At 37.8% G+C, this 24,349-nt stretch overlaps 7 protein-coding genes across 16 annotated transcripts in view; 4 read left to right on the top strand and 3 right to left on the bottom strand.

The window, feature by feature from the left end:
* Window positions 1-30: 30 nt before the first annotated feature.
* Window positions 31-2,220, bottom strand: LOC135168570 (solute carrier family 35 member E3-like). 5 transcript variants are annotated; one of them, XM_064132901.1, is made up of 6 exons: window positions 1,866-2,220; window positions 1,548-1,647; window positions 820-972; window positions 657-739; window positions 401-539; window positions 31-291 (listed from the first exon to the last, which is right to left on the bottom strand). In XM_064132901.1, the coding sequence occupies exons 2-6, from the start codon at window positions 1,629-1,631 to the stop codon at window positions 220-222; spliced, it is 531 nt and encodes a 176-aa protein (XP_063988971.1). In that variant the 5' UTR covers window positions 1,632-1,647; window positions 1,866-2,220; the 3' UTR covers window positions 31-219. The 5 variants fall into 5 exon arrangements, with proteins under 5 accessions (XP_063988971.1, XP_063988972.1, XP_063988969.1 ...); XM_064132902.1 differs by having other exon boundaries at window positions 1,548-1,642; XM_064132899.1 differs by having other exon boundaries at window positions 1,347-1,647; window positions 1,866-2,214.
* A 54-nt stretch (window positions 2,221-2,274) lies between these two features.
* LOC135168574 (ribulose-phosphate 3-epimerase) lies at window positions 2,275-5,568 on the top strand. Its single transcript, XM_064132914.1, has 5 exons — window positions 2,275-2,463; window positions 2,810-3,071; window positions 3,204-3,311; window positions 3,393-3,614; window positions 3,720-5,568. Exons 2-5 carry the CDS (start codon window positions 2,832-2,834, stop codon window positions 3,828-3,830), a joined length of 681 nt encoding a protein of 226 aa, XP_063988984.1. The 5' UTR covers window positions 2,275-2,463; window positions 2,810-2,831; the 3' UTR covers window positions 3,831-5,568.
* LOC135168569 (putative methyltransferase C9orf114 homolog) lies at window positions 3,870-5,299 on the bottom strand. The gene is made up of 2 exons (XM_064132897.1): window positions 4,609-5,299; window positions 3,870-4,486 (listed from the first exon to the last, which is right to left on the bottom strand). The coding sequence occupies exons 1-2, from the start codon at window positions 5,297-5,299 to the stop codon at window positions 3,942-3,944; spliced, it is 1,236 nt and encodes a 411-aa protein (XP_063988967.1). The 3' UTR covers window positions 3,870-3,941.
* Window positions 5,569-5,696: 128 nt separating the features above from the next.
* On the top strand, window positions 5,697-9,241 carry LOC135168568 (suppressor of fused homolog). The gene is made up of 7 exons (XM_064132896.1): window positions 5,697-6,014; window positions 6,346-6,438; window positions 6,872-7,181; window positions 7,629-7,864; window positions 8,003-8,281; window positions 8,421-8,628; window positions 8,817-9,241. Exons 1-7 carry the CDS (start codon window positions 5,845-5,847, stop codon window positions 8,880-8,882), a joined length of 1,362 nt encoding a protein of 453 aa, XP_063988966.1. The 5' UTR covers window positions 5,697-5,844; the 3' UTR covers window positions 8,883-9,241.
* Window positions 9,242-10,504: 1,263 nt separating this feature from the next.
* Window positions 10,505-11,913, bottom strand: LOC135168575 (uncharacterized). 2 transcript variants are annotated; one of them, XM_064132916.1, is made up of 4 exons: window positions 11,774-11,913; window positions 11,461-11,637; window positions 11,092-11,206; window positions 10,505-10,821 (listed from the first exon to the last, which is right to left on the bottom strand). In XM_064132916.1, exons 1-4 carry the CDS (start codon window positions 11,829-11,831, stop codon window positions 10,674-10,676), a joined length of 498 nt encoding a protein of 165 aa, XP_063988986.1. In that variant the 5' UTR covers window positions 11,832-11,913; the 3' UTR covers window positions 10,505-10,673. The 2 variants fall into 2 exon arrangements, with proteins under 2 accessions (XP_063988986.1, XP_063988985.1); XM_064132915.1 differs by having other exon boundaries at window positions 11,461-11,706; window positions 11,774-11,909.
* A 1,652-nt stretch (window positions 11,914-13,565) lies between these two features.
* The window catches only part of LOC135168565 (protein neuralized), a 36,352-nt gene continuing 25,568 nt past the window's right edge, over window positions 13,566-24,349 (top strand). Inside the window, exon 1 of one of the 3 annotated variants that reach the window (XM_064132889.1) lies at window positions 13,566-13,873. Coding sequence is in view for 1 of the 3 variants with exons in the window: in XM_064132892.1 (XP_063988962.1) it covers window positions 13,840-13,873 (34 nt within the window). In the remaining 2 variants the exon portion in view is untranslated. The remainder of the gene's footprint in view (window positions 13,874-24,349) is intronic. The other 2 variants (XM_064132888.1, XM_064132892.1) reach the window with 2 other exon arrangements.
* Window positions 19,909-23,010, top strand: LOC135168567 (uncharacterized). Of its 3 annotated transcripts, none has more exons than XR_010300057.1 (2): window positions 19,909-22,713; window positions 22,912-23,010. XR_010300057.1 is itself a non-coding variant. In XM_064132895.1 (2 exons), the coding sequence occupies exons 1-2, from the start codon at window positions 20,810-20,812 to the stop codon at window positions 22,356-22,358; spliced, it is 1,359 nt and encodes a 452-aa protein (XP_063988965.1). In that variant the 5' UTR covers window positions 20,570-20,809; the 3' UTR covers window positions 22,359-22,895. The 3 variants fall into 3 exon arrangements, 2 of the variants coding, with proteins under 2 accessions (XP_063988965.1, XP_063988963.1); XM_064132895.1 differs by lacking the exon at window positions 22,912-23,010 and having other exon boundaries at window positions 20,570-22,160; window positions 22,351-22,895; XM_064132893.1 differs by lacking the exon at window positions 22,912-23,010 and having other exon boundaries at window positions 20,570-22,160; window positions 22,348-22,895.

The following is a 24,349-nucleotide window of genomic DNA, read 5'->3' as shown; positions in this document are numbered from 1 at the left end:
AGGGCATCTCAGAGGTCAGGGGAGCAGAAATTTTTCATTACATTTTATTTCAATCTTGTTTATTTACATGTTATCAAAATACTTCTATTATTGATAGTTATTTTTCTTCACTTTTTACAAGTATAAATATACCATTCATTGGGCGCTCTATAACATTCTAACATTCATAAAAAATGTTTATTCATGAACAAGTACATTTCACATTTGTCGTTAACTGTATTATATTTTGTGAACGAGTGATTTTCCCTCTTCCATAGTAGAGTCGGAGGGGCTCGATCGATTATCCTTCATCTAGAAGAATTGATGAAACATTCAAAATGAGTTTTTTCTACCGACAATTATCAATAGAACAAAACCAAAAGATGTAAAGAATTTTATTGCACTTAATCACTAAATTTACCTTCACATGTGCATATAAAATAATGCCCCCTAATGTTAAGGCAATTCCTGTCGTCTGATTAAAAGCCAGTGATTCATGGAAAATTATAGCTCCTCCCAATAATAAAAGACAAAATTTACAATGCCCTACCATGTTATACCTGCATTTATTTAAGGAAAAAAAAACGACAACGAAATAAGTGGTACAAAATATCATTGGGAATATTTAATAACAATTTTGGTAATTAAATATTTTGTATCTAGTTATTGAAGGATACGTTAATGGTGATGTATACCCAATGATCCAATAGGAGGTGAGATTCACGAAAAAAGCAACAATACTTGATAAAAGCACTATTGACTGAAAAAAAAAGATAATTTTCTCAATTAATATAAATTAAAATTTGACACACTTTGGGGGGGGGGGGGGAGGAAGCATACAATGTCGAAACAACTCCAATGGCGTATGATGGTGTTATCAAGAGGTTCCAGCACAGGTATTATAATAAACAGCATAGCAGCAGAAATAGGTGCTTGGTAATACAACAACTGCATGGGATCCATTTGAAATTCCTTTTGCTTTCTATTAACCCACTAGAAAATTGACAAAAATATGTACAAATGGTTGAGCAAATATAAATATGTAAATTTGATAAATGTGTGTACGAAAAACAAAATGACTATTGTCATGAATGCAAAGTCTGCAGAATAGGAGCTCTGGGAACTTTTTCGCTAGGTACCTCACTACTAGCACAAGTGGATTGATAATAGATATTACTTCTTCGCCTAATGGCTTAATTGAGTTTAGTAAGAAAAGGTGTGTGAAAAAAAGAAGACATCCGATAAAAAATAATTGATTTGTTGATTTTCCTAAACTCAGTTTAAGATAGATACTGAGAAAAACAATATTTTTTTCAGTGTATATGAAATTAAAAAAACTTGACATTGAAAGTGAAAAATAATCTCACAACTTGATAAAGTGATGTGACGATCACGCCCAGACCCGCGTAAATGGTCCCTCTGATATTAAACTGCAGATCGTAATAAAAATTGATAATCACTCCAAGAGCAATGGGTATTAGAGTTAATTTGATCATCACACTAAAATGTTTATCATAGAAACACATCTGCATCATGATGACACAAGGCGTAGTCAGCATCTTGGCTACCTGATATGTTCCAACAGTGTTGTATGCCAAGCTCAAGTTCGTCAACACCACAAATCCGCAGAAAGTTGTGGCAATTAAAATCATGTCCTTAGCTGCTACACTTTTCACACAAAATACATCCAATTTCTCACATATTAATAAACCGATAGAAGTTACAGCAAAATGGATCATAGACAAAGTTATATTTGGAAATCCAAGATGAACATAAATCCATTTGTTTAATAACACAATAATAATCGAAAATATTATATTGAGGATCAAATAAAATACCGTCCTTGTTTTCTTATGCATTGTGAAGAACTTTGGGCGCTTACATACCTTCGAGAATTACAGAAAAATATATTTTTTTATCTACATTCTTAATTCTATTGTGAACCTATTAATCTGATGCAATTTCAAATTTCAATAATTGCAAATTACGTATGCACCATTTTCGAATATTCTCATTTTTAATTGCCATTTAAATTTGTAGGATTTTTAATACTAATCCTGAAATACTCGAGAATGAAGGATTTCTCCATGTTTTTTATCACTGAAATTTTGAGTTTTGTCGGAAATTTGATATACTGTTGTAAATGATTATAGGGTCACGATGTGTGAATGGTTATGCTAGCGGTTGACACTATTTTAATGGTTATGTCAGATAGTATACGGGAGACGAGAGAATGGCTGACGCTTATGGAGTGGGTGGGCTACTAAATTTTGCTGTTGTAACCGCTCGATAAGCGTTAGCAATCTCCCCTATAACCTTTGACTGAATCATATATACATATATAATATACATATTCGAGTTAGATCTATTGCCGAATCGAATGATTTTCGATTGGGAAGGCTTCTTTTTATCGTTTAAACTGATTTTAATTTATTTCATAATCATTTGAGTGTGTAGAAGGGTTTAGGTTACAGATATTGTACAGTAAGTGCATTTTTCCCTTATAAAAAGCCCTAAATTTTCCAATTTTGAGCTGAATTCAATTAAACTCGGCTCAAGAACGATTTTTCTAATGACTATTAGCCATTATTATGCTTTATTATTCTGTAGTGTTCAATAGAACAAATTGACAATGTAGGAAACGCATTGGTTATGATGCATAGCCTTTGTATATTTTACATTAAATTCATTATTGTTAGAATATGTTGCAACATTTAGCATCAGAATCTCATTCAGATAGACATCCTTTTCATCCCATTTTTAAATAAATTCAATTGTTCTGTTAACGACGCCACTTTACCACTCCAGCGGTTATTGTCATTTTTTTCAGCACTGTAGAACAGTGGAAAATCATGTCTAAGGCTCATCTTAGTGCAAAAATAGGACCCTCGATCCTGAATGCTGATTTATCAAAACTCCACGATGAATCGCAAAAACTACTAGATAACGGGGCTGATTACCTGCATTTGGACGTCATGGATGGCCACTTTGTGCCTAATCTGACATTCGGGCATCCCTTGGTCAAGTGCTTGAGGGGAAAAATTAAGAATGCCTTCTTTGAAACGCATATGATGGTATCAAAGCCAGAGCAGGTGCAGTATAAAACATAAATTGATATTAAATCAATGAGACAGATAAATTGGATGCTCTCGAAAAGTCTCTAATCAACTATGTGAGACACTTGATTAGGCATAAAGAGTAAAAATCATGTGTTTTTTGTCTAGTGGATCGAACCAATGGCTGATGCTGGGGTCGATCAGTACACATTCCATGTTGAACCAGTTGAAGACGTTCCGTTGGTGTGCAGAAAGGTCAGGGAAGCCGGTATGAAGGTAATTTTGCCCTAAATATAATGAATTGTTTTGTAGTTTCGGTTGAAATGATTTTTACATTTTTTATCAATTGGAAATTAGGTGGGGGTTGCTTTGAAGCCAGGAACTCCAGTAGACGTTGTTGTAAATTATGTGGATCAGGCTGACATGGTTCTCGTGATGACTGTGGAGCCAGGCTTCGGAGGCCAGAAGTTCATGCAGAATATGATGGAGAAGGTTTCCTGGCTCAGGAAGAATTATCCTGCACTCAACATTGAGGTTGATGGTGGTGTGGGGCCCAATACCATTGATGCATGTGCCAAAGTGAGTCTTAAATATTCATTCTCATTTGTCCTTAAAATTTTCCTCTCATTGATTTCTTCAAGTCCTTACTTAATCAAATAAATCATGATATATTATTAATTTTAGGCTGGAGCCAATTGGATTGTCTCAGGAACGGCAGTAATTGGTGCTCCAGAACCAGCAAAAGTCATAACCACCCTGAGAAATGCAGTGAATTCCTACTTGGGGACTAACTAAAAACATTATAAGGCATTGACAATACAAGAGGAAACAGGGTTGTTCAGAATAAAAAATAAGCTTTATTATTCTCGTAATCAAAAAGTCTCGATTTTTCCAATTCCAGTATTATTACTCTCCTTCACTAGAATCCGATTGATAAACCCTCACTTTGCTCTCATTTTTGTCGTCAGAATTGATCGTTTTACTGCATTTATCCTCAGTATGGGGTAGATGTGGCTGTTCCTCCTTGTGAAGGGGAAATTGTGGATGGGAAATAGGAGGATGTTTGGCGAGTAATTTGCCCCTGAGTTCAGAAAGAGAAACCAGAATGGCTTCCTCAGTTCTGATAGTCCTGGAGCCCTGCTCAGGACAGGTGTTAAGGTATTTATCGAAGAGGAGGCTCGGGTCATCGATGCTGAGGCATGGATCGGCCTCGAGGGCTGTCTCCAGACCTGACAGACCCCCAAACACCACCAGCCCGTGGTTGTACTCAATACCCTTCGAGGGAATCTCGTCGGTCGGTGATCCCTTGTCAGATGTTCCAATTGTAAGGTCGTAACCCTTCTCGTAGGGGCATTGGGAGAATACCTCGGTGATGCTCGAGGCTAAACGCACGGAATACCCCCAATATATTCCGGTCTCAGCGTGTGGAACTGTAGGAGCAACTACAGTACCTTCAAAGAAATTAATATTATAATCAATATTTGCCTGTCTTTTCATTGAGGTTTATTTTTTCAACTTTGATAGTGATGCAGAAACATATTCTAAAGAAATTCATCCACTCCATAAATTTTACCTTTCAATCTCTTAGGATTTTCCTGATCCAGCGGAATTCTCAGGGTAACCCTGAGCCCAGGGGTCAGCATTTTGTCAATATGAACATCATTGAGCAGTCCCACATTCACCTGTGATCCTTTTCCAGCTTTAATCGGTTTGTTAGTCACCACTCCTTCTCGAAAGGGTGAAACATCATTGGCCCTCAGGTGATGAGGTGCATCCAGAGGATTTAAAACCCCTGCGTACTGCAAATCCTTGTGCAGTGGAAAAAAGTACTTCCTCAGGTACTGGGGGCACTCGAGGTACTGCAGAATTCTCGCCAGCTGCAGGCAGCCCACCCTGGCCTCCCCCAACTGTTCGTCTTTCTTTATTTTCTTCCTGTCGCCTTCCGTCACCTGTCCTTGGTCGTCAAAGACAATCACTTCGTCAACTTTGTAAATGCAGGCTGCACGTGCTATTTGTCCAGCCAGGTATGTTCTCAGCTCAGGGGATTGGGCGTTATCGAGGATTGACCCTGGAACTGCGATGCTCAGGGTCGAAATTTCAATCTTTTCAGGTTTCTTCTGGGGTTCCTCCTCAATTTTCTCTTCTGCTTCTGTTTCTTTTTTAGTTTTTTTCACTAGACGTTCTTCCCTCCATTTCTTACGTTTCTCTTTGCGAATTTTGTTGTGTTCTTGCCAACTTTTACCTTGAGGGACTGTTGCTGCCATTTTAGTGGTGAACGCACACTTTTATACTTTTATCAAGTGATGAATAAATTTTATCGAATTTTATGTCCACAAATTGTTTAAAATTAACGTCAACTATAACGAGAATAATCATAAAATAATGAATTCATTTTATTAATTAGTAGAATATTTTTTTCAACTTATAATTCACCAGTTCGTTAAATACATCCTCAATCTAACCTCGGTAATCTTCTTTCAGACGGAAACATACAACAGTACTTCTAGAACAACTTTTGAAACAAACGAAATAACCATGTGTCTCTTAACCTCCAAACAACTCTAAAAACAGCATTGCCATCTCTCCCCCCCCCCCTCGGAAGATAGAGACCCCTGGTGGCGCATTCCTCCCGACCCTGTCACAATCTTGACTTGACTTGGCAGACGGAACGCAGTGTGAATTTCACATTTCAGTTGTTTAGTCATTGAGGCGTTTAGTTTAGTTTGGTTGAGTCAAGAACTAAGACGATTGTTTTTTTAAATTGTTTTGAGAGGTTAATTGCCTTATTATAAATTGCTCCCAGGTGCTCATGTTCGGAAATATGAGGGAGGAGGAATTTTCAAGGAATGTACCTCCCGTCAACAACAATGAGGTACCATCACCTCGAGCACTGGGACTTGACGCCTTGCACAGTGTTTGCAAAGAAATTTATCCTAATCAGTTGAATCCACTCACTGTTACTGCCATTATTAAATACTGGTGAGTTAGTTGATTGTTCAATTTACTGATTAATTGAGACTTTTACATGATTAAGGGAATTTTCTCAATCATGTTCGATTAGATTTATGCATATGTTTTGTTTTATTTTGACATATCATTTGAATACAATTTCCTTCAATTGTTGATGGCTTACAATTATTTTATGTGTACTTGTATCGTTTTATAATAAGCCCAAACTAGAGGCAATTCGTCGTCTAATTTCTGGGCCATGCCTATTTTTTACAATGTCTGGAAAACTGGCAATTTTTTCGTTAATTCTTGGTTTAATTGAATAAATTGTTATAATCAATTATTTTCCGCCATTTTAAAGGTTAGGAGGACCTGATCCTCTGGATTATATTAATATGTATGAGAATCCAGGATGTCCAGAGCTAGGCGTTCCTCCTCATTGGCATTATATCAGGTAATTAATTAAATTTATCAATTATTCATTTGAATTACAACAATTTGCAAAAAGTTTTTTTTTTCATTTCTAGAGCATTGAATTGTTTCTTACGAAATCTCTTCAACTGAATACGAACTATTGTTTCTTCTATTGTTAATATGAATTCTCTTCACAAAAACCAACCATAACCAAACATTCAAGTGGTCAACACAAAGAGCCAAGGGGGGAAATATACTTCTTTCCTTTGAGTATGTCAGTATTCTCGAGCAGACGTTTCATTCTATTTATAACGCAGGGTAAAAGGAGTCAGAAATAGATTAGGGAAGGGTGGGTACTGGAGAGGAAATGGAAATGGGAAGACGGAAGGAAATGCCTGATTTATTTTCAGGGACCACAGATAGTTCATTTTTTCCTCTCTTATAAAAAAATTTTTTATTGCTTTTGCTCGCAGTCTGGGACTGTCTGATCTCCATGGAGACGGCAGACTCCATGCGAAGACTGGTCCGGGTCGTCCCAGTGGTTTTGGATTCGAATTGACATTCAGATTGGCCAGGGAACGGGGAGAGACGACTCCGCCTACTTGGCCTGCTAATGTCATGCAACAACTAGCTAAATATGTATTTAATTCGGGGAATATGTTGTTTCCTGGGGATCATGTATCCTGGCATGCACCACTGGGCACCGGAGGTGGCAGGATAACACAGATTTTAATGGGAAAGGATCCACAATTGCCTAATAGTATTAATACGCCACATGGAGAGGTAAAAATTAATGGTTTTGTATTTCAGAACAAGTTGATGAATTTAGTTCGAATATATCTCTAAAACGATTAGTTTTAGAGAAAAATATCGCATAACATTTCTTATTGAACGTTAGATTCTCCATGAAAATGTGTTTTGAGTTTTGTTTCTAAAATTATCGGATAACGAGATAAACAGTAAATTTACGAAATTGTTCATTCCAGTTAGAAGGAAATCAGTAAAATTGCTCATTGTTAATTGACAATATCTCTCGTCTCAGCGATGTGATTTTAATAAATCGAAGCTCAATTTAAAGCGTTCAAAAAAATCTTTCAAATGACTTAAGAGGTATGAAATTTCACTCAGCCGATTTCGCAATATAATCATTGACTACAATTGTGAAAGCATCTTCGGTTTTTCTTTGTTGCGGAAATTGGAATTATTTACTGATTTGATTCATGTCTTCAGGTATCATTCATTCAGATAATTGGAGTGACATCCGAAGAACTACAGGCAGCTCAACACTGGAATGGACTAGGTCTAGTTAATTTATTGAAAACATCAAGGAGCTGCGGCCCATGGCTCGTCACAGACACCAATAGAATGCATTCCGTAATGGATGAGGATCCAACAGTTGCCGAGAAAATACAAACAGGAATAGAAAGGGAGGGCTCCAACTTGAGTGGAGTGTCCGCCAAATGCTGGTGAGTAATGACCTTTTAATATTTGGCGTTCACTGAATTAAAAAATTCTCGATTTTCTTGAAAGAAATCGATTCCGGTTTGCTAACCTCAATTCCGAAAACATGAGGAAATAATATCGAGGTAACTATGTTGTCCCAGGTGGGTTCAAATGACCAACAATAGCAATGGAGACAGCTACAGAGAGAGAAATCCAGAGGATTCTGACGACGACGAGACTGACAATGCCTGCGAGAAAGAGGAAAATGACGATGACAGCAATACGTGTTCTCGAGAAGTTGTTAAGATCGAGATGCATTCTCCCAACAATCCTCACAGGGAAAACTCCTCAGTGGACGATGGAATTACCATGAAACCTCTCGCTGGACTTCACCTCACCTTCAACCTCGAAGCCGGCAGTCTTCTGCCACTTGCCATTAAGTGAGAGTCTTTCGTGTAATTTTTCTCCCATTAATTGCTCAAATTTACTCATTAAATTATTCTTCTATTCCTCCGTTTATTTATACTTGTTATTTTGTTCACATTTTCCATGAATTTTTTCAATGTCCATCGATTTTAGGGGACGGGTGATGCATGGTCGACATTTCACATTTAAATCTATACTATCGCACTCAGCCATCACGATCGTCGCATCGTCGGTCACCGGAACACTTGTGTCACGTGAAAGACCTTATGTCGTTCAAGGCCCCTGGCTTCAGGTCTTCGTACCTGATGAACTTGCTGAAAAAATGGCAGGAGAGTTCCAAGTATTTAATTCATCGCAGCAGGTGAATAAAATTTTTGAGAAGATCAAGACGAATTTTCATTTTTTTTCAACAGTCTCTATTATTATTTTCGTATCCTTTTATTCATTAGGAATTCTTATTATGGAGCATGTAGTTATTTACGGAAAATACTTTAATAGTTCTGCCTAAACAAAAGAAATAACAATTGAATTTAAAATAATTTCTCTTAGATTCAACTACCCAGGACCTTCTCATGGCCGGAACACAAGCTTGCAATAACAATCGTCAGTGACTGACTAATGAGAGAACAAAAAATCACGCAGACGAGATGAATCGAACGTCACTTATAAATAATTTGAGTATTTTTGACAACAAAATTAATTAAGCTCGTAAAATTTAATTTATTGGAGAATCATATCATTTTCACCGTTAAATAGTTAGCAGAATGGAAAATAATTTATTGTTGATAAAAAGTGCCTTAATTGTGGCGAGACAGAGATGTCGTAGTGCTTCGAATACTGTAATTTAACACTAGTTGATATATTTATTACTGTAAATATTTTATAACGCACGAATCCAAAAAAAATCATTGCATCAGTTATTATTAAGGATTTTTATACATTGTCAGGATTAAAGAAAATGGATAATAGTGAAATTAGTTGGAGTGGTGGTTAACAAGGGTTTAGTGCTGTTATTTTGCTGGCAGTCATCTTTTTTTGGAGCTGCGTCTACCCCTGGAGCCAGAATTCTTCTTTCGCGACGAATTTGGGTGAGTTATCCATTCATTTTTGGGTGGGGTGGGACACGAAGGAAGTGTTTTCAATTTTTCATTGTATATCTCCATCATTCGAGTGAATAACATGGTCGGGTTGAATTTTCCTTTATTCTGAAAGGGAAAACTTTACTTTGAAAACAAACCAATTGGCGTCTTGAATTTTAGAATTCCAGACAGTGGGGTGGCGCAGACCTTTTTCAGTAAACAGAAATTATAGCTCAGGAAGGGAATTATCTATCGCCATAATTTGAGCTCATGGGAAAGGGGCAGAATTTCTTTTATTTGAAAATAGAAAACATTAACAGTTGTTGACACTAACGAAAAAAAAGGGCCTATTTTAGCCCACATCCCCTTCCTTCGCAAATGATACTTGGACATTCTTAAATTGAAAGTTCCCTCAACCATTCTCCCCTCACCTTTTCGATAGCCCCAAGCATGAACCTTCCAGCTCCAATCCACAAGACGATGACAATGCAAGCAGATGCAAAATCCTCAACATCCTCAATGTCAATAGCCCCCACAACATTGACAGTCCCCTTGATTGCGTTGGCAAACGTCCGGAGGGCGTTAATCAACAGATCCCTAAGTACGCACAGGACCTGAAACCCCAGGGCCAGCACTGAGATTCCGAGCTCGACCGATCGTGTGACAAACTCAAGGAGAATGTCCAGGACTAGTTCCCCCGTGTCCCAAATACAACTCCCCGACTTCGAGACAAAGTCAGACACTTCGTCGGATACATCCGCAACGTATTGCATTCTTTCACGTGTAAGTGGCGGATTTTTTGGCAATTTATAATTTTTTAGGCTACATAGAGTTCAATCAATTATTGGGAATTTAATTCGTCGAGGAACTTTCAATTTGACACGCATGGTTAACTTTCTGGGATTTTGATACGTGTTTTGTTTATTTAACTAATTGGATTCGAGATTTGGAGGATCGCATCATTCAAATTGAAAAAAGATAACTAAAGTCTTTTTCTTTCTTTTATTTTAATCGAAGGAAATCTTTTCAATGATTCCAATGATTCATAATAACGATGATTTAACGTCAATTATGGATGATATCTAATAAACTCATCCGATTGTTTATTGATCAATTAAAAATGTGGATTCATAAAGAAGGAGATTAGTCAGTTTCGCAGATTTTGTTTCTCAATTTTATTTCAATAGAATTCAATATTTCATTAACTAATTATCATAAAATTAATAAAGACACGTGTTTATGTATACAAAATGAACAAGAGGTGGATTGAGAAGATCTCGATGGCGGCAGTACGATTATTGAATCTTAAAGAATGAAATTCACTTAATTAGGTGACAAAATTAATCGTGTAACGGAAAATCAATCTAAGAGTAGTTAGAATCAGCATTAAATCGATGATTATATTTCTTTTGGTTGTGGTGCCGCCGTTGCAAGCATCGGAATCACTGCACGACTGCACGCAGCCTCTCACATATCTAGAAGGTTCAAAAATGGTGATGTGAAAATATTCTGACACATATCACATTACAGACGTCCCAATTTTTCTTTTTCATTTCCTTTAACAATTATTATCATGATCAAATCATACCAGAATTCATAAATGACCGTCTGTTTTCCCTAAATTAGAGTGACAATATTAAATTATCCAACTTATGTAGGAACAGCGGGCCATGATTCACAAAATTCTCAGTTAAAAAATTCAAGATAATTCTTTATTTTGTAATATGTTGCTCGCTTTTACTTACTTTCCGTCGTAATAAAATCCACCGCAATGCGACGATCTGACAAGTTCCGAATCTGTTGTTAGAGTTCCACTATCTAATGCACAATTGCGTATGGTGAGGGATACACCAGTTTCATCTAGAATAATTAATTAATTGATTAAGAAACTTCAAATATGAAGTCAAAGTTGATGATTTGGTTGATCCACAGAGAATAATCGCAGACACAAACCTTGAAAACCGAAGGGGGCTCGTTAAAAAGAAATTTGGAAAAGTGACAATGACGTCTTCCTGTATTCAGGACAAATAGGGGTTGAATTTACTTAACAATACCGGGAGGCTTCTTTGAAACTAGATTCCCATCGATCTCATTCACCCTCAAATAATCATTACCATAAATTCCATCAAGTTTTATGCAAGCAGTCGCTGGAAAGAGACCATCCCGACCTTTGCGTCCCCCTAGACAGGGAGACTCTAAGAACTCGAGAGTTCCATTGTTGTGAAACGGATCGTCGCAGGCTTTGTTGTCACCCCCAAGTGAAACGCACTTGAAGCAGTCGATAGCCCTTCCTTGATTGACAATGCACAGGGGAAAAATCGTGATATTTAAATACACATAATAGCCAAGAACTGGGTCACCTGGTGGAATCAGTCTTCCATAAGGTTTTTTTTTACCCGCAATAGTAGCTCGGCGAATAATGCTCACCTGCTTGAATGGTCATTGTCACCAACACTGCCAGCGCCCATCGATCACTGAGTCCCATTTTTAATTTTTTAAATCAATCGGTTGCAATTTTTAATCGAATTCACGAGACCTGGGGGAATCATACTCGCCGAGAGTCGAATAAACTCAGGTCTCTGTTTTGATTTCGTTCCCGGGGCAACCGCGCTCCATCGTAACTCATGTGCTTTCGAAATTTCAACCGATTCTTCGGATTAATTGACGGAATTTTTTGCATCTGATTGTCGGCGATTTAGCGAAACGGTAATTAATCGGGGAAGATGCTGGAGGTAGATATGTTACAGTCGAAATGAATTTGATGGTGAGGATTTACGGTTTCGCTGGAGTTCCGCTGGTTTCGGTTGACGTTCGACGACGACTGAACGAGAGCATGAAACACTTGGCATATATTTAGGGAAAAATGGGGTTTTTATGACGAGGCACACGCGATTTGTGGGTGTGCGGATTGTTATGGTGATTTTATCTGTGGAAAGGTGATGTTCGAGTGAATTTTATAATTTTTATTCAGTATGAAAATAATTAATTCCAGAGTAAATAGAGCGAAGGGAATTGGTTAGTTGGAGGAGGGTTTATTTTTTACATTTGGTGCAGTGAACTTTTTTTCCTAGAATTATCATCGACTGAAATGGAAACCCTGAGTCTATACGATTTTTTAAAATTATATTTTTCCGTGCGTTCATTATTTATTTACTTAACTAACGACCTTACTGACTCAATAATGCGATTATGGTTAATGATTCATAATCGGAAGTGAAAACATAATTGTGACGGTTGAATGGCAGTAGAATTTATCATAGCCAATAACCTGGAATTTTTTTTTACTGTAAGAACAAATATTTTTCTAAAAAATTTCGCTCCGTGTGAAGGGTCAGTGATCATAAAAAAATACTCACATAATTAAATTTTTACACGCAAGGAAAACGCGAAAGCAAGTAGAACAAGTACTGGAAAAAAATCATAATCTCTCGACTGTGGAAAAGTCACGTCTTGTCATTAAATTTTCCACTAGAATTAAAAGAAAAAAAAAACAAATTTACTAGGTCTATTACAGCAGTCATATTGAGAGCCGCCTATCTAATATATATGACCCCTCTTTCCACATATTCGTCTATTTTCAGTATTAATTTTGTTCCGATCAATAATGGATTTGATACGGAAGAATGAAGTCGGAAATTCGATTAATTCGATGGCTCGAGGGGGAAGTGAGAGACAGGTGGCGAGAGTGCAAGGCTGGTATTACCGATTTGATGAGGGGATCAGAGGATCGTTCACAAGGATAGTGATATTGAAATTCATTTCCCATAAAATTATAAATATGTATTTATTCATACGGTGAAAACATTGAAAAATAATTGAAAGCTATTTCTTGGAAAGAGGGAGCTCTCAGTTGAGATTTTTGCGAATAATTTGGGAAATATTGCTTTTCTAGAAACATTTTATAATCGATTTATAAAATATTGTGAATATTCACAATCTGATTAGCTGTTTCCCAGAAAATCGTAAAAGACAAGAAAAGTCAAGAGATATGAGTTTCCTAATAACATAATTTGAACAATTAAAATCCCATTACCTCTCACTCCGCCATAAACAATCCCCAAAAAATCAATTTCCCCGTTAAGAAGGCCCTAGACCACCCTAAAGCTCTCACTCGAATCGACCCTAGATTTTAAACTGCCGCGCGTCGCCCATGCGCAGATCAACGACACTGCATCCCAACACATAGAAACGTAACCTACATCTATCAGCCGTCCATTCCCCCGTTGTCGCAAGACTGCGGTCTTCATCGCAATGTAATTTTCTTTTGTTTTTAAACACCTTTTTGTTATTATTATTTTTCTTTTTCACACAGTGACGAACTGGCCGTAATAACCAGCTTCAAAGTTTCAATCATCCCTGAACGAAATAAACAAACAATGCGTGGACTCAGTGTGAGACATTTTATGTGAGCAAAAAAGAGTATTTTTCTCTCGTGTGAAGTGATATTTCGTGTTAATTAGTTAATATCAACGTGTGCCTGATTAATCAGGACAATGGGCCAGTCCTCGAGCAACAGTGCACCCAATGGTGAGTCAAAATTAATTAGTAAAAGTTGATTAATTGTGGGAAAACAACCAACAACAGTGCGATCGATTTATCGCTAATTTTATCGTTAATTTTGCTGAAAAATTTGATCTAATGTTGTAATTATCACATGAATCACTGTGTAATACCGCTGCTGTCGATTTAATGAGTCGAGATAGCTAATTAATCCCCCAATTGTCAAGCCGGAAAGATTATTTGAGGTTAGGAACCCCCGTAGGACAATTATCACTTCCAAAAATAGCACAATTGTTGGTATGTCGATTCTGAAATTATTGGTGGAGCAGTTGGAGAACATACGACATTGGTTGTGCATTAGGAATTGACAACTGTCACTTACGAATGTTCGGTTGCATCGGTTTTTGGGTTTGTTCGAGAAGGATTGAGAGGGGGGTGGGGAAGAAGGAGATTATCGACTGAGACGGGAAACAGCTGACAGCAAGAGCACCTGTGTAAGCCCATAAGCAGGGGAAATTCGAATTTTTGCATTATTGGGTTCATGAGTGGAGGATGGTGATGATTATGTGGGTGGGGGGGGGGGGTAATTAGATATGATCAATTACTCAGGGAATCCGTGATTGCTGATAAGGCCCCGGGGGGAGGACGTGCAGGGCTCATTGTCAGTCTGATAACAATTTTGATTTATTAATTACTATTACTACCGAATTTTAATTAGAAGGGTTAATTTTCAATATCACTTTTAAATTTTCAAATATTTTCGTCACCATAAATTTATATAGATGAATCCCATTTTTTTCTTTGTTAAATAATCCAAAGAGAAGTTTTATTCCTTGCTCCTCACCCCATGGACTGACATAATTCCTTTTCTTAAATCGAGGGGTTTATTATAGTTTTATTTGCGATGTTTTTATCGATTGTGCAGGATTACTCGAGACAAAAAATTCTAAACTCACTGAATGATATAATGAGTAAATATATTTTCATAGGGGTACCAAGTCCACGTTGGTGGATGATTTCAATAAATATATTTGATAATTTTTTCTTTTGATCAGTTGAGATAAGAGATAATCCTAAAGCATCCATCGATAATCGATAAATAAATATAATGATATTTTTGTATATTTATTTAAAAGATCATTAGATATTTCAAAGTAAGAAATTCCCCATTCATAATCCACGATTTAGATAATAGGATGTTGAATGAAGAGCCTTTTATGTTTGCAATGTCCTCAAGAGAATTGGACTTACAACAAATGACTAGTAACCCTATGATAGTCCTCGTTCATACCTACGGAATAATACACCATCGCAGATAAAACGCGTGAGATAAGAATAGGAAGCCGGATGTGTGAGTAAGTGGGACACGAAGACCCCCACAGTTTGTAAATAAATACTCTGGCGTAATCGTTCGTTAAATATACAAAACTAGGTATTTATGTAGTTAGGAGGAAGAGTTGTATCTCACTGAGGGCAATTTACACTCGTCGGGTTTACAAAGGGAATAGGTGTTCGATTTGCGTAGCGACGACAATGTTCGGGGGTCGATGACCCCGACGATTTGCCAGGGTAATGCTATTAGACGCAGGCGCGTTTCCATTGAATTTTTATAACTAATAAAATTAGATGTCAGGGAAAATGCAAAACCCTAAAAGATAGAATGATTAATAATTCAGTTTTTGACTGAATAACTGTAAATATCTGGTGAACAGAGAGGTTTGAAGAAAAATGTCATCCAAGATTTTTTACGGACAATTTCGTAAGCAAAAGAAAATGTTTCATAGAGTTTTTTTATTAGCGTCAATAGTTTTTGAGATAATTATAAATAAAATAGTCGGCATTGAATTTTAACAAATTTGTTCCCTGATTTCATATCGAACTGGAAATGAGCTCCATAAAAGTTGTCTCAAATTTTAGTCTAAACCCATCCACATCCAAAATAATTACAAGAGAATCTGGTCTAAATTTCATGATTTTTTCTCTTAACGTTTTGACAAATTGTAAATATACCCAGAGTTATTTATTCATCATGTAGTGTGCATTCAATATATGAAAAAAAGTGACGTGACATTTCCTTCAGAGAAATTCCTTAGCTAGAAAAGTCTCCTGAAACATTTTTCCATAAATCAAACAGTTTCTATAATATCTGAAAATTAAGACATCAGAAATGCATTTCCTCGTTAAATTATATTCTTAACTCAATTGGAATTCAATTACGAAACGAATAGGCATTATTGTCGAGCCATTCCAATAAAATTAGAGCCCCTCGAAAAATAAAACTAACAATGACGTCAATTGGAAAAGGTTCTCGGCATTGAGCCGAGTCTAATGTGAGCCTCCACCTCCCAATTAATTTGAATAAATTCACTCACTCAATTCCAATTCGGCTTGCGTTATCCCCATGTTGTCTATCAAATATGCTAAATGATTATGGTAATTTTTAGGAGTGATAATTAGAGAGTATTGGCGTATGGGTGGGCAGTTGCTATGCGCTTTCAGTCTCTCTCTACATATATTTCTACTTCGTACTCTGTCTGTCCAGTCGTATATCGTCTGGAGGAATAAATGTGTAGATACGTATGAACCGGTGAATTTCATCCCGGCTTTGGGCGAGAAAAAGTGAAAGAGAATTGAGTGAGACTCACCGCCACCTGCCACACATATGAGGCAGATGTGCCATCGATTCCTACCGACGCGATCCAACTTTTCCAAAATGGAATTGTTCAATTTAATTTTTTTCCCTTCTTTAATTAAGATCTCAAAATTTACTATCAATATTCGTATTATGGGTTATTGGCGGCATCAGTCAGTAATTGATAAGGTCATTAGCTCAGGACGTAAAAATTTGAATTAAAATCGATTGATCAGTGATATCTCGCTTCTGAATGACGCAATTTAGTCGAAGTGACGTTAAAGTTAATGCTAAAACTTGAAAAAATTCCTTGAAAATTTAAAAAATTATATTTTTTTTACTGAGCCGATTGTGATATATAAATGATTGAAATCCAAGTTTTATCCTGTTAAATCTCGAGTTGATACTTCACAGCGGTTCACAGTCATTGATGAATCCAGAGTTTGATGAATTGAACGTTAGTGAATCATAAATGAAAGATCTGCTTTCTTAGATATGGTTCTTCACAAAAAAATTCTGCTGTAGTTAAATTGTCACTTCCCTATCATTAGACAAATTCATTTGCAACCATTCTTAAATGTCAAAAAAATTATAGATTTGATCAACGTAAATCTTTAGTAATTATTTGTTAGCTCATAAAAATAAAAAAATAAAAATAGTCGATGTTTTTTGTCCATTGATATTATTCATCTGGAAACACTTGCAGTTAATTGAAAATTTTTCTCCTGCAAAATGAACGTTCCTTTTTGGAATTAAAAAATCCCCCAACTTCATTAAGCCTGGGTGAAGTGTGATGAATCTGCCGGGAATGGAGTAATTTGGGATACACGGTCAGTCCAGTCTGAGGTGTGCTGTTACTAAGCGGCTGGTCGTGCCGATGTACCCCAAGTACTCGTCATCGGTGCAAGGAGGAAGGAAATTCATCCCAAACAGATGTCTCGGGGATGGCTGCAAGATGGGAGTGAGTGAGGAAGATGGAGAGATTACGGTGGCGCGTGGCAGGCTGTTTGTCTACCCTCGTATTTATGCTCAGGAAGAAAAAAAAATGGCAAGGGGTGGGGATAATCGCGTGGCGGATGAAGGAGTTCCTTTACGAGCTTTTGAATTATAACTCATTTTTTTTCTCCCTTTACTTTCTCATTCATGGTTATGTTCATGGCTCATTTAGACGGGAATTATTCAAATCCTAAATTATTGATTTTGCGGGGAAATGGAAGGGATTGATTCAATAATTATAAACTGGTAGGTTAATTACCAATAGTTTACTCAGTTAGTTGATCTTTATAACGATACTTTAGTTGATCATCGTGTTTTGGGCTTTCGTCGGTTAATGATAACAGCTATTATTAAAATTTCAATTCTGCTGCCCTTAATAGGTTATCTGTTGCTGTTCTAAGTACTGTGGGGAATGTCTAGGAGTCGATTCCCATCTTTCTCGGCTTTTCTGTAGGAGACTCAAACATTCAATATCGTGGAGAATAATTGAGGTAGCGTAATGAATTCAACGGCATTCGTTTCCCAATTCCTCTCGGCAGACTTTTTCTTCGTCCAATTCATTGTTACACATTGCAAGTTTCTTCACTTGAAATGTCTAATTAACGTGTTATCTTTTACCAGTCTTTAATAGACGAAAATGCTTCCCAATAGAGATTCATAAATGAAAGGGAGGTAACAAAACTTGCGGTAGTTGCCCATCGATTCCTCCCGTATTTTTTCTGTTCAGCAGATGTGAGTTTGAAAAATCAATGGGGATTCCATTGAGCCCATCGCTCCATCCTCAGAATTGTCCGAAAATTGTCGTGGATGGCACCTGGAATGCCACGGACTCCTGTCAAAAATCGAAGGAAACACGAGAAATGTATTAAACCGGTAAGGACACTGCCTCATTCGGTTAGTTTTTCGCTTGGGTTCACCATGTGTTTCGCATACCTCGTCCACTCATCCTTTTTCGCACCTGGGTACCACATGCGATCATAAATAATAAAATTTTTGTAAACCCTACAGTAAAGAATATCACGAAAATTTTTGCCTCTTCATCATCTGGTGGCAATTGCACCTTCTGTTTACGATTATCCCGAGAGGAGTCGTGAAACACGTGACTCGAATGTTGAGGGGGCGTGCACACAATGGAAAATTCTGAGGGGGTCTCGACAAACAGGAATTAGGCGATCCGCGCCTTTTCGTATTCTTGAGGTGTCGAGGAGATGGCGCGTGTCCCATTGAGGTGATTCTCGAGGGAATTACATTGGGAGTGGTGTTTTTGGGGGGTCCGAGAACTATTCCTTGAAATCAAGCAACAGTCACGGGGACGGGGATTAGAAGATGTTGATTTGTGAATGCTTGTGAGGAGGAGGAGGAGGAGAGGAGGGGGGAGGAGGACTTTTTAATTGAAATACTATCCTTTAATTTTTACGTTCAATTCGCCGGACACTCGTTTGATTGCGAATTTTAATTTTATCACACATCTGACGCACTCCTGTCAGTCAATTGATAAAAAAATCTCTCCCACCTGAGAATCAGAAACAATAGCCCTTTCTCCAACTTTGAAAATATCACTTCCGTTTCACACAATTCATTGAAATCAAAAGTTGAAGAAAGAACAATAAATGTTTTCAAAAAAAAAATTCTTGAATGAAAAGTAAAATTCAATAATTCAACCATTTCGCAGTTCGTCATACATCTGATACGGCCAATAATTCTTTGAAATTTAAAATTGAAGGACCTGACGGAAATTTATAATGAATCATTGCAGAAATCTGTTGAATTGGTCACAAAAACTGCCAATAATTTGAAAATTCTCCATTTTTTCTCATCAATAAAAATGCTCAGCAAAAAATTGTTGTCCATTAAAATTAAAAAATTAAAAACTGCATACTTTATCACATCAATTTTCATGATAATTTCAGGTGGAATGCTTTGCCGTAACTTTTCTGTTTTTGAACACCTGAGTACATTTACCAGATGACTCCGCAATTTTCCCTGAATTTTCTACGTATAATTTTGCAATTCAATAATTCTGCATTTCATCGTACATCCGACAATCCCACAAAAATTACTTCCCCATTCCGATAATTCAATGAAACTAAAAATCGAATGAAGGCCCAATAATAATACATATCCAGTGCCGTTCATGTCCGTACCGGCAGATGCTTCCCCGGAAAAATTTGTAATGAAAAATTCAAAATTCGTTGGACTCTGCGGTCACCGAGAAAGTGCGATCACTAAAACCCCTACCATCCTCCGTAGCATCGTAACATTGTATCGAGCTTCAAACAATGGGAAAAATAGACATATGGCTGATGGCTACTTCACGTCTTTTGTGTTAAAAAAACTATATATATACGTATACATGTAGTTGAAATGGCTGGGAGAGAGAGAGAGAGAGAAAGAGAGAGAGAGAGAGAAAGAGATAAATTGAAGCGGCAATGACGGATGGCTTCCTCAGGCCTCCCACTTTAACGATAAAATTCAGTTGTACCTATTGTAAAAATACACCTTCGGTATGTCTCGTAAAACTGCGTGCACGCGGTCTCTGCAAGCTGTAGCGTGAAAGGGTAAATGGTTCTTATGCTGGTGAATAAAAATATGGTGAGACATGGACGAGGGGGAGGCGGGAGAAATGATGGAGTGAGAGGGATGCATGATCGGTTGCTATTGGACGGTGGCACGTGTGGCTGTGGCACCTGCCATGGGCATCTTTTCAAGGAGTCCTTTGTCGCTGTTAGCCGACCGGGCAGCCGTGTGCCCAGGTAGGAAATGCCAATGTCCACGAAACGGGCCAGGTCTGGCACGAGACTGGCTTGCCAGATCTGGGCCACCAAGCTTGGCCCGAGGCATGGCCAGACCGGCAAAGAGCATGGCTTGCCAGGCTTGGGTCACTAAGCTTGGCCCGTGGTATGGCCAGACTGGCAAAGAGCACGGTTTGCCGGGCTTGGGCAACCACGCTTGACCCGAGGTATGGCCAGACTGGTAAAGAGCATGGCTTGCCAGGCTTGGGTCACCAAGCTTGCCCCGAGACATGGCCAGGCAGACAAGGGGCATGGTTTGCCAGGCTTGGGTCCCATATGGAACAGCATTCCAAAAATTGAATTCTCATGGGGAATGTTCCTTCACTAAATTTTTCGTCCTTTGATTCTCCTTCTTCCGAAGGTACCATTATTTCTTCTGAACATACTATTTCAGGGGAAAATATGCGTGGATATCACCGTATACCACACATTCTATGACAACAGCCCGTAAGATGGCGTGTTGAGTAGTCTGATTGTGGCAGTAGACATGAGTGTCGTGTGCGGCAATTTATTATTTTAATATTACTCTTTTACTATTGTAATATGTCTCAGAGTTCATATTCACGGGTTAAAAAATACAGACATTTTCATCAACTGAAGAAAAAAGAATCTGTAAACGTAGAAGGCGCTAAAGAAAAAACTCCGGATTACAGTGAACGCAATAATGCCGATGAGGAAGAGGTTAGTTTGCCAACAGCCAATGAAATAACTATCCGTAGTGGATCTATTGTGGATCAAATTAGTGGAGATGTCGATGTTCGACATCTCGATGATAATGCTAGTGCTTGTGGTGATAGTTGGTCGGGTGGTGATGGTGATTGTGGCTCGTATAAGCATCTTAATGATTGCATCAGTGAATCCAATAGCAGCGTTGGAGACAGGGATGAACCAATTCTTGGGGGCTCAGGTTGTGATGGTGATTCAGATGACATTGACAATGATTTCAACAAAGTATTCACTGACAGCATTGGAGACAAGAATACACAAACTCTGGACAAATTGGAACCGCGGGGAATGGAGCAAAAAATTAATCAATGGGCAGTGAAATTCAGAAGAGCTACAACAGCAGAAGCAATCGATGAATTGTTAGCCATTTTAAGAAGTGAAGGTTACACATCAATACCCAAGACTACACGGCAGCTTTTGCAAACTCCCCATTGCAGACACCTAACAACCATGAGAGGAGTTCATGAGATTCCAGGTGAATTCATTTATTTGGGAATCGCCTCGGGACTCAGAAAAATAATTTCAACTCAAATTTATCGAGAAAACGACATTTCTCTTCTGGTTCATATTGACGGTATGCAGGTATACCGGAATGCTAAGAAGGAAATTTGGCCAATTTCAATAAAAATACAGCATCCAAATTACACTACCAAACCCTTTGCTGCCGCGATTTATTGTGGGGATGGGAAACCATTATCAGCCACAGAATTCATGACTGATTTTGTTGAAGAGGCCAATGAACTCCAAGAAAATGGTTTGCGCATTGATGACAAGGTTTTTGAGGTGAAAATTGTAGCAATAGTGGCTGATTCGCCAGCTCGAGCATTCATTTGCTGCCACAAAGCTCCTGGAGCCTTCTATGCCTGTGGAAGGTGTTTCACCAAGGGCATTACAGTAGGTTGTGGAAGACGAGGAAAACGCATATATCCAGTGACCAATGCAAATTTACGCACTAAAGTATCCTACGAGACGCGAGTTCAACCAGAACATCATTATGAAGGTTCTGTGTCCCCGCTGCTCTCTTTGGATAGATTCGATCTGACAAAACAAGTGCCATTAGATTTAATGCATTTATTCTATTCTGGTAATATGAAATGGCTGCTGGATAAATGGCTAACGAGAAGTTCAGCCCAGAGGATCAAATTAGCTGATGTTCGTCGGCTTGATGGTATTATGAGGTCATTAAAAGCCGATATCCCTATTGAATTTCAAAGGAAAGAATTTGATGTGAATAATATCTCAAGATGGAAAGCATCACAATTCAAGTTTTTCCTTAATTATTGTGGTATCGTCGTGTTACAAGATTTCTTACCGAAACCTTTACGTTGTCATTTCTCATTATTTGTCTTTGCTAGCAGAATTTTAAACAGTAAGGAATTCGTTAAGGATTTGAGTGAATATGCTGGATCTCTGCTAAAAATTTGTTTCGAGACGTTACCTGATGTTTATAATGATGAAGGGGCTCAAGTTCTCAGTTGGCATAGTATCATCCACGTTGCTAATGATGCCCAATACTTTAAAATTCCTCTGAATGAGCTCTCAGCGTTTTGGGGAGAGAGTACGAACACTACGTGCGAACAAGATAAAGTGGAAAATTTATGATTTACACTTGATATGATTGTTTATACATAAAAGCATTGGAATGTTGAGGGGACGAGAAACGTTCCATTTTTCCCCACCATCTCTTATGTAGGAAAGCATTATAATTCTGTTGTGAAGAGGTAAATCAAAGTGAACATCTACGGAAAATGGTAAAATTTTGATAGAAACCTTTTTTGTAGGAGCGATAGGTTCTACAAAAAAAATATTTTTTCAAATGCATGCATTCTTTCCCCACTTTGAAATAGCTATAAAAAACAAAGGCTGGAGACAACTTACGTTGTGTTACTACTTCACTACAAACTTGTAAAATTTCGTAGGTATACAAGCAAAACCAAAGACAAGATTTCAAAGCATTTACCAGAGTGGATCTGACTCTGAAGACGAAAATCATGATTGTCTTATAGCTAATCCTGAGGAGATTCGAGCCTCAAAGGCTCAAAATAATTCTGGCTTTTTGCAAATGTCGAGTAAATCGCGATCTGTACCAACAGGTAATAAATCAATTTTGAGGTAATATGGGACTGTAGCACGTAATTCTAAGTTCGTGTTAATTAAATGATCCGGTCAGGGATAAATCATCATTTTCAATAATTTCCAGGTGCATGTTTATCATTTAAACAGCGGTCAAGGAAGAATATTACTTTGCTTAAAGACGTCGAAACTGATGAATCTGAGAGCAATGATTCCTCCGATGGAATTCTGCAGTCACCTACAAAATCGATGGACTCAGCGAGAAATACAAGAAAAGAACTTCATTTGACACCTCCTTCACCACTAGTCCATAACGCTTCAGGTAAAATCGGCTCGGATATTCCATGACCAATCATCGGCCAAGTTCCTCCCGCATGAAAAAATTTATATTTATAAATATTTGAAAATGGTCCAATTTATATTTTGAACATTCTTTACAAAATTCGGAACTTATATAGAATTAGATTATATTATATATTTTTGGTGGGGGCTTGGGTAGTTTTTTTTTCATCTGATGCTGCTACCCATCAATTTATATCGTTTGGTCCTCCTTTAATTTCATAAGGTAACCGAAAAAGGCGTGCATCGTCTACTACACGCGCTGAAGACGGATTGAATTCGATTGTGAGCCCAGGAACTCCAAAAACTTCACGATCAATGATGGTACCCCCTGCTAAGATGCCAAAAATGCTGGGACCACAAAACCAGTTGTCATCTAGTCATTATGCTGATAATGAACGTCGAATCCTGAACTCCCTTCGAGATTACTTTGATCAGCAATTAGATGAAAAGCTCGAAAATTTAAGACGCAGGATGGCTTACGATTTAAAGCAGTCTATGAATGAGCTCAAGACCACAATCATTGGCACTAATCTAGCCCCAGCTTCTGGTCCTAGCTTGCTTGAAATACAGAAGCAGATGTCTACGCCACTACCATTTGAAATGGATGATAAGTTCCAGGAATACGAAGCGATATTGACAACGGACCCAAATCTCGTAGAAACACTGGTAATATATCTGAAATTGATCGTTTTTCTTCTTTTTTATGTAAAATCAATAAATTGGGCGGTGACACATGCACTGGGTTCGTTTTCTGGTGATGAAAAAATCTTTCATCACCGGGACTCAAGTCTACGTCACTGGAACGCTTTGGTTATAGAACCAACCCGCTGGCGATGAGCCCAAAGATGTCTTCTCATGTTCATAAATTCAAAAAAATTTCCCTTCTTTTATTTTTAGCGATTATTCATGAGAGTTTTGATAAGCAATAAAAAAGAGATGAAA

The sequence above is a fragment of the Diachasmimorpha longicaudata genome, chromosome 13 (assembly GCF_034640455.1).
Source record: "Diachasmimorpha longicaudata isolate KC_UGA_2023 chromosome 13, iyDiaLong2, whole genome shotgun sequence".
Classification (NCBI taxonomy): Eukaryota; Metazoa; Arthropoda; class Insecta; order Hymenoptera; family Braconidae; genus Diachasmimorpha; species Diachasmimorpha longicaudata.
Note: the sequence above shows the minus strand (reverse complement) of the source record. Positions and strands in the feature narration are given on the sequence as shown.

What these genes read in the sequence shown, in the direction of transcription:
- LOC135168570 (XM_064132898.1), bottom strand. Translation starts at nt 1,838, where the DNA reads ATGCATAAGAAAACAAGGACGGTATTTTATTTGATCCTCAATATAATA. An exon ending in GGGTATACATCACCATTAAC is followed by an intron (nt 540 to 656) that starts GTATCCTTCAAT and finishes AAATAAATGCAG; the next exon opens with GTATAACATGGTAGGGCATT. An exon ending in TTTTATATGCACATGTGAAG is followed by an intron (nt 292 to 400) that starts GTAAATTTAGTG and finishes CAATTCTTCTAG; the next exon opens with ATGAAGGATAATCGATCGAG.
- LOC135168568 (XM_064132896.1), top strand. Translation starts at nt 5,845, where the DNA reads ATGTTCGGAAATATGAGGGAGGAGGAATTTTCAAGGAATGTACCTCCC. An exon ending in ACTGCCATTATTAAATACTG is followed by an intron (nt 6,015 to 6,345) that starts GTGAGTTAGTTG and finishes GCCATTTTAAAG; the next exon opens with GTTAGGAGGACCTGATCCTC. An exon ending in TATTTAATTCATCGCAGCAG is followed by an intron (nt 8,629 to 8,816) that starts GTGAATAAAATT and finishes AATTTCTCTTAG; the next exon opens with ATTCAACTACCCAGGACCTT.
- LOC135168574 (XM_064132914.1), top strand. Translation starts at nt 2,832, where the DNA reads ATGTCTAAGGCTCATCTTAGTGCAAAAATAGGACCCTCGATCCTGAAT. An exon ending in TGGTATCAAAGCCAGAGCAG is followed by an intron (nt 3,072 to 3,203) that starts GTGCAGTATAAA and finishes TTTTTTGTCTAG; the next exon opens with TGGATCGAACCAATGGCTGA. An exon ending in TCAGGGAAGCCGGTATGAAG is followed by an intron (nt 3,312 to 3,392) that starts GTAATTTTGCCC and finishes ATTGGAAATTAG; the next exon opens with GTGGGGGTTGCTTTGAAGCC.
- LOC135168569 (XM_064132897.1), bottom strand. Translation starts at nt 5,299, where the DNA reads ATGGCAGCAACAGTCCCTCAAGGTAAAAGTTGGCAAGAACACAACAAA. An exon ending in AAATCCTAAGAGATTGAAAG is followed by an intron (nt 4,487 to 4,608) that starts GTAAAATTTATG and finishes ATTTCTTTGAAG; the next exon opens with GTACTGTAGTTGCTCCTACA.
- LOC135168567 (XM_064132893.1), top strand. Translation starts at nt 20,810, where the DNA reads ATGTCTCAGAGTTCATATTCACGGGTTAAAAAATACAGACATTTTCAT.
- LOC135168575 (XM_064132915.1), bottom strand. Translation starts at nt 11,831, where the DNA reads ATGGGACTCAGTGATCGATGGGCGCTGGCAGTGTTGGTGACAATGACC. An exon ending in GACAATGACCATTCAAGCAG is followed by an intron (nt 11,707 to 11,773) that starts GTGAGCATTATT and finishes TGATTCCACCAG; the next exon opens with GTGACCCAGTTCTTGGCTAT. An exon ending in AAAACTTGATGGAATTTATG is followed by an intron (nt 11,207 to 11,460) that starts GTAATGATTATT and finishes TAATTATTCTAG; the next exon opens with ATGAAACTGGTGTATCCCTC.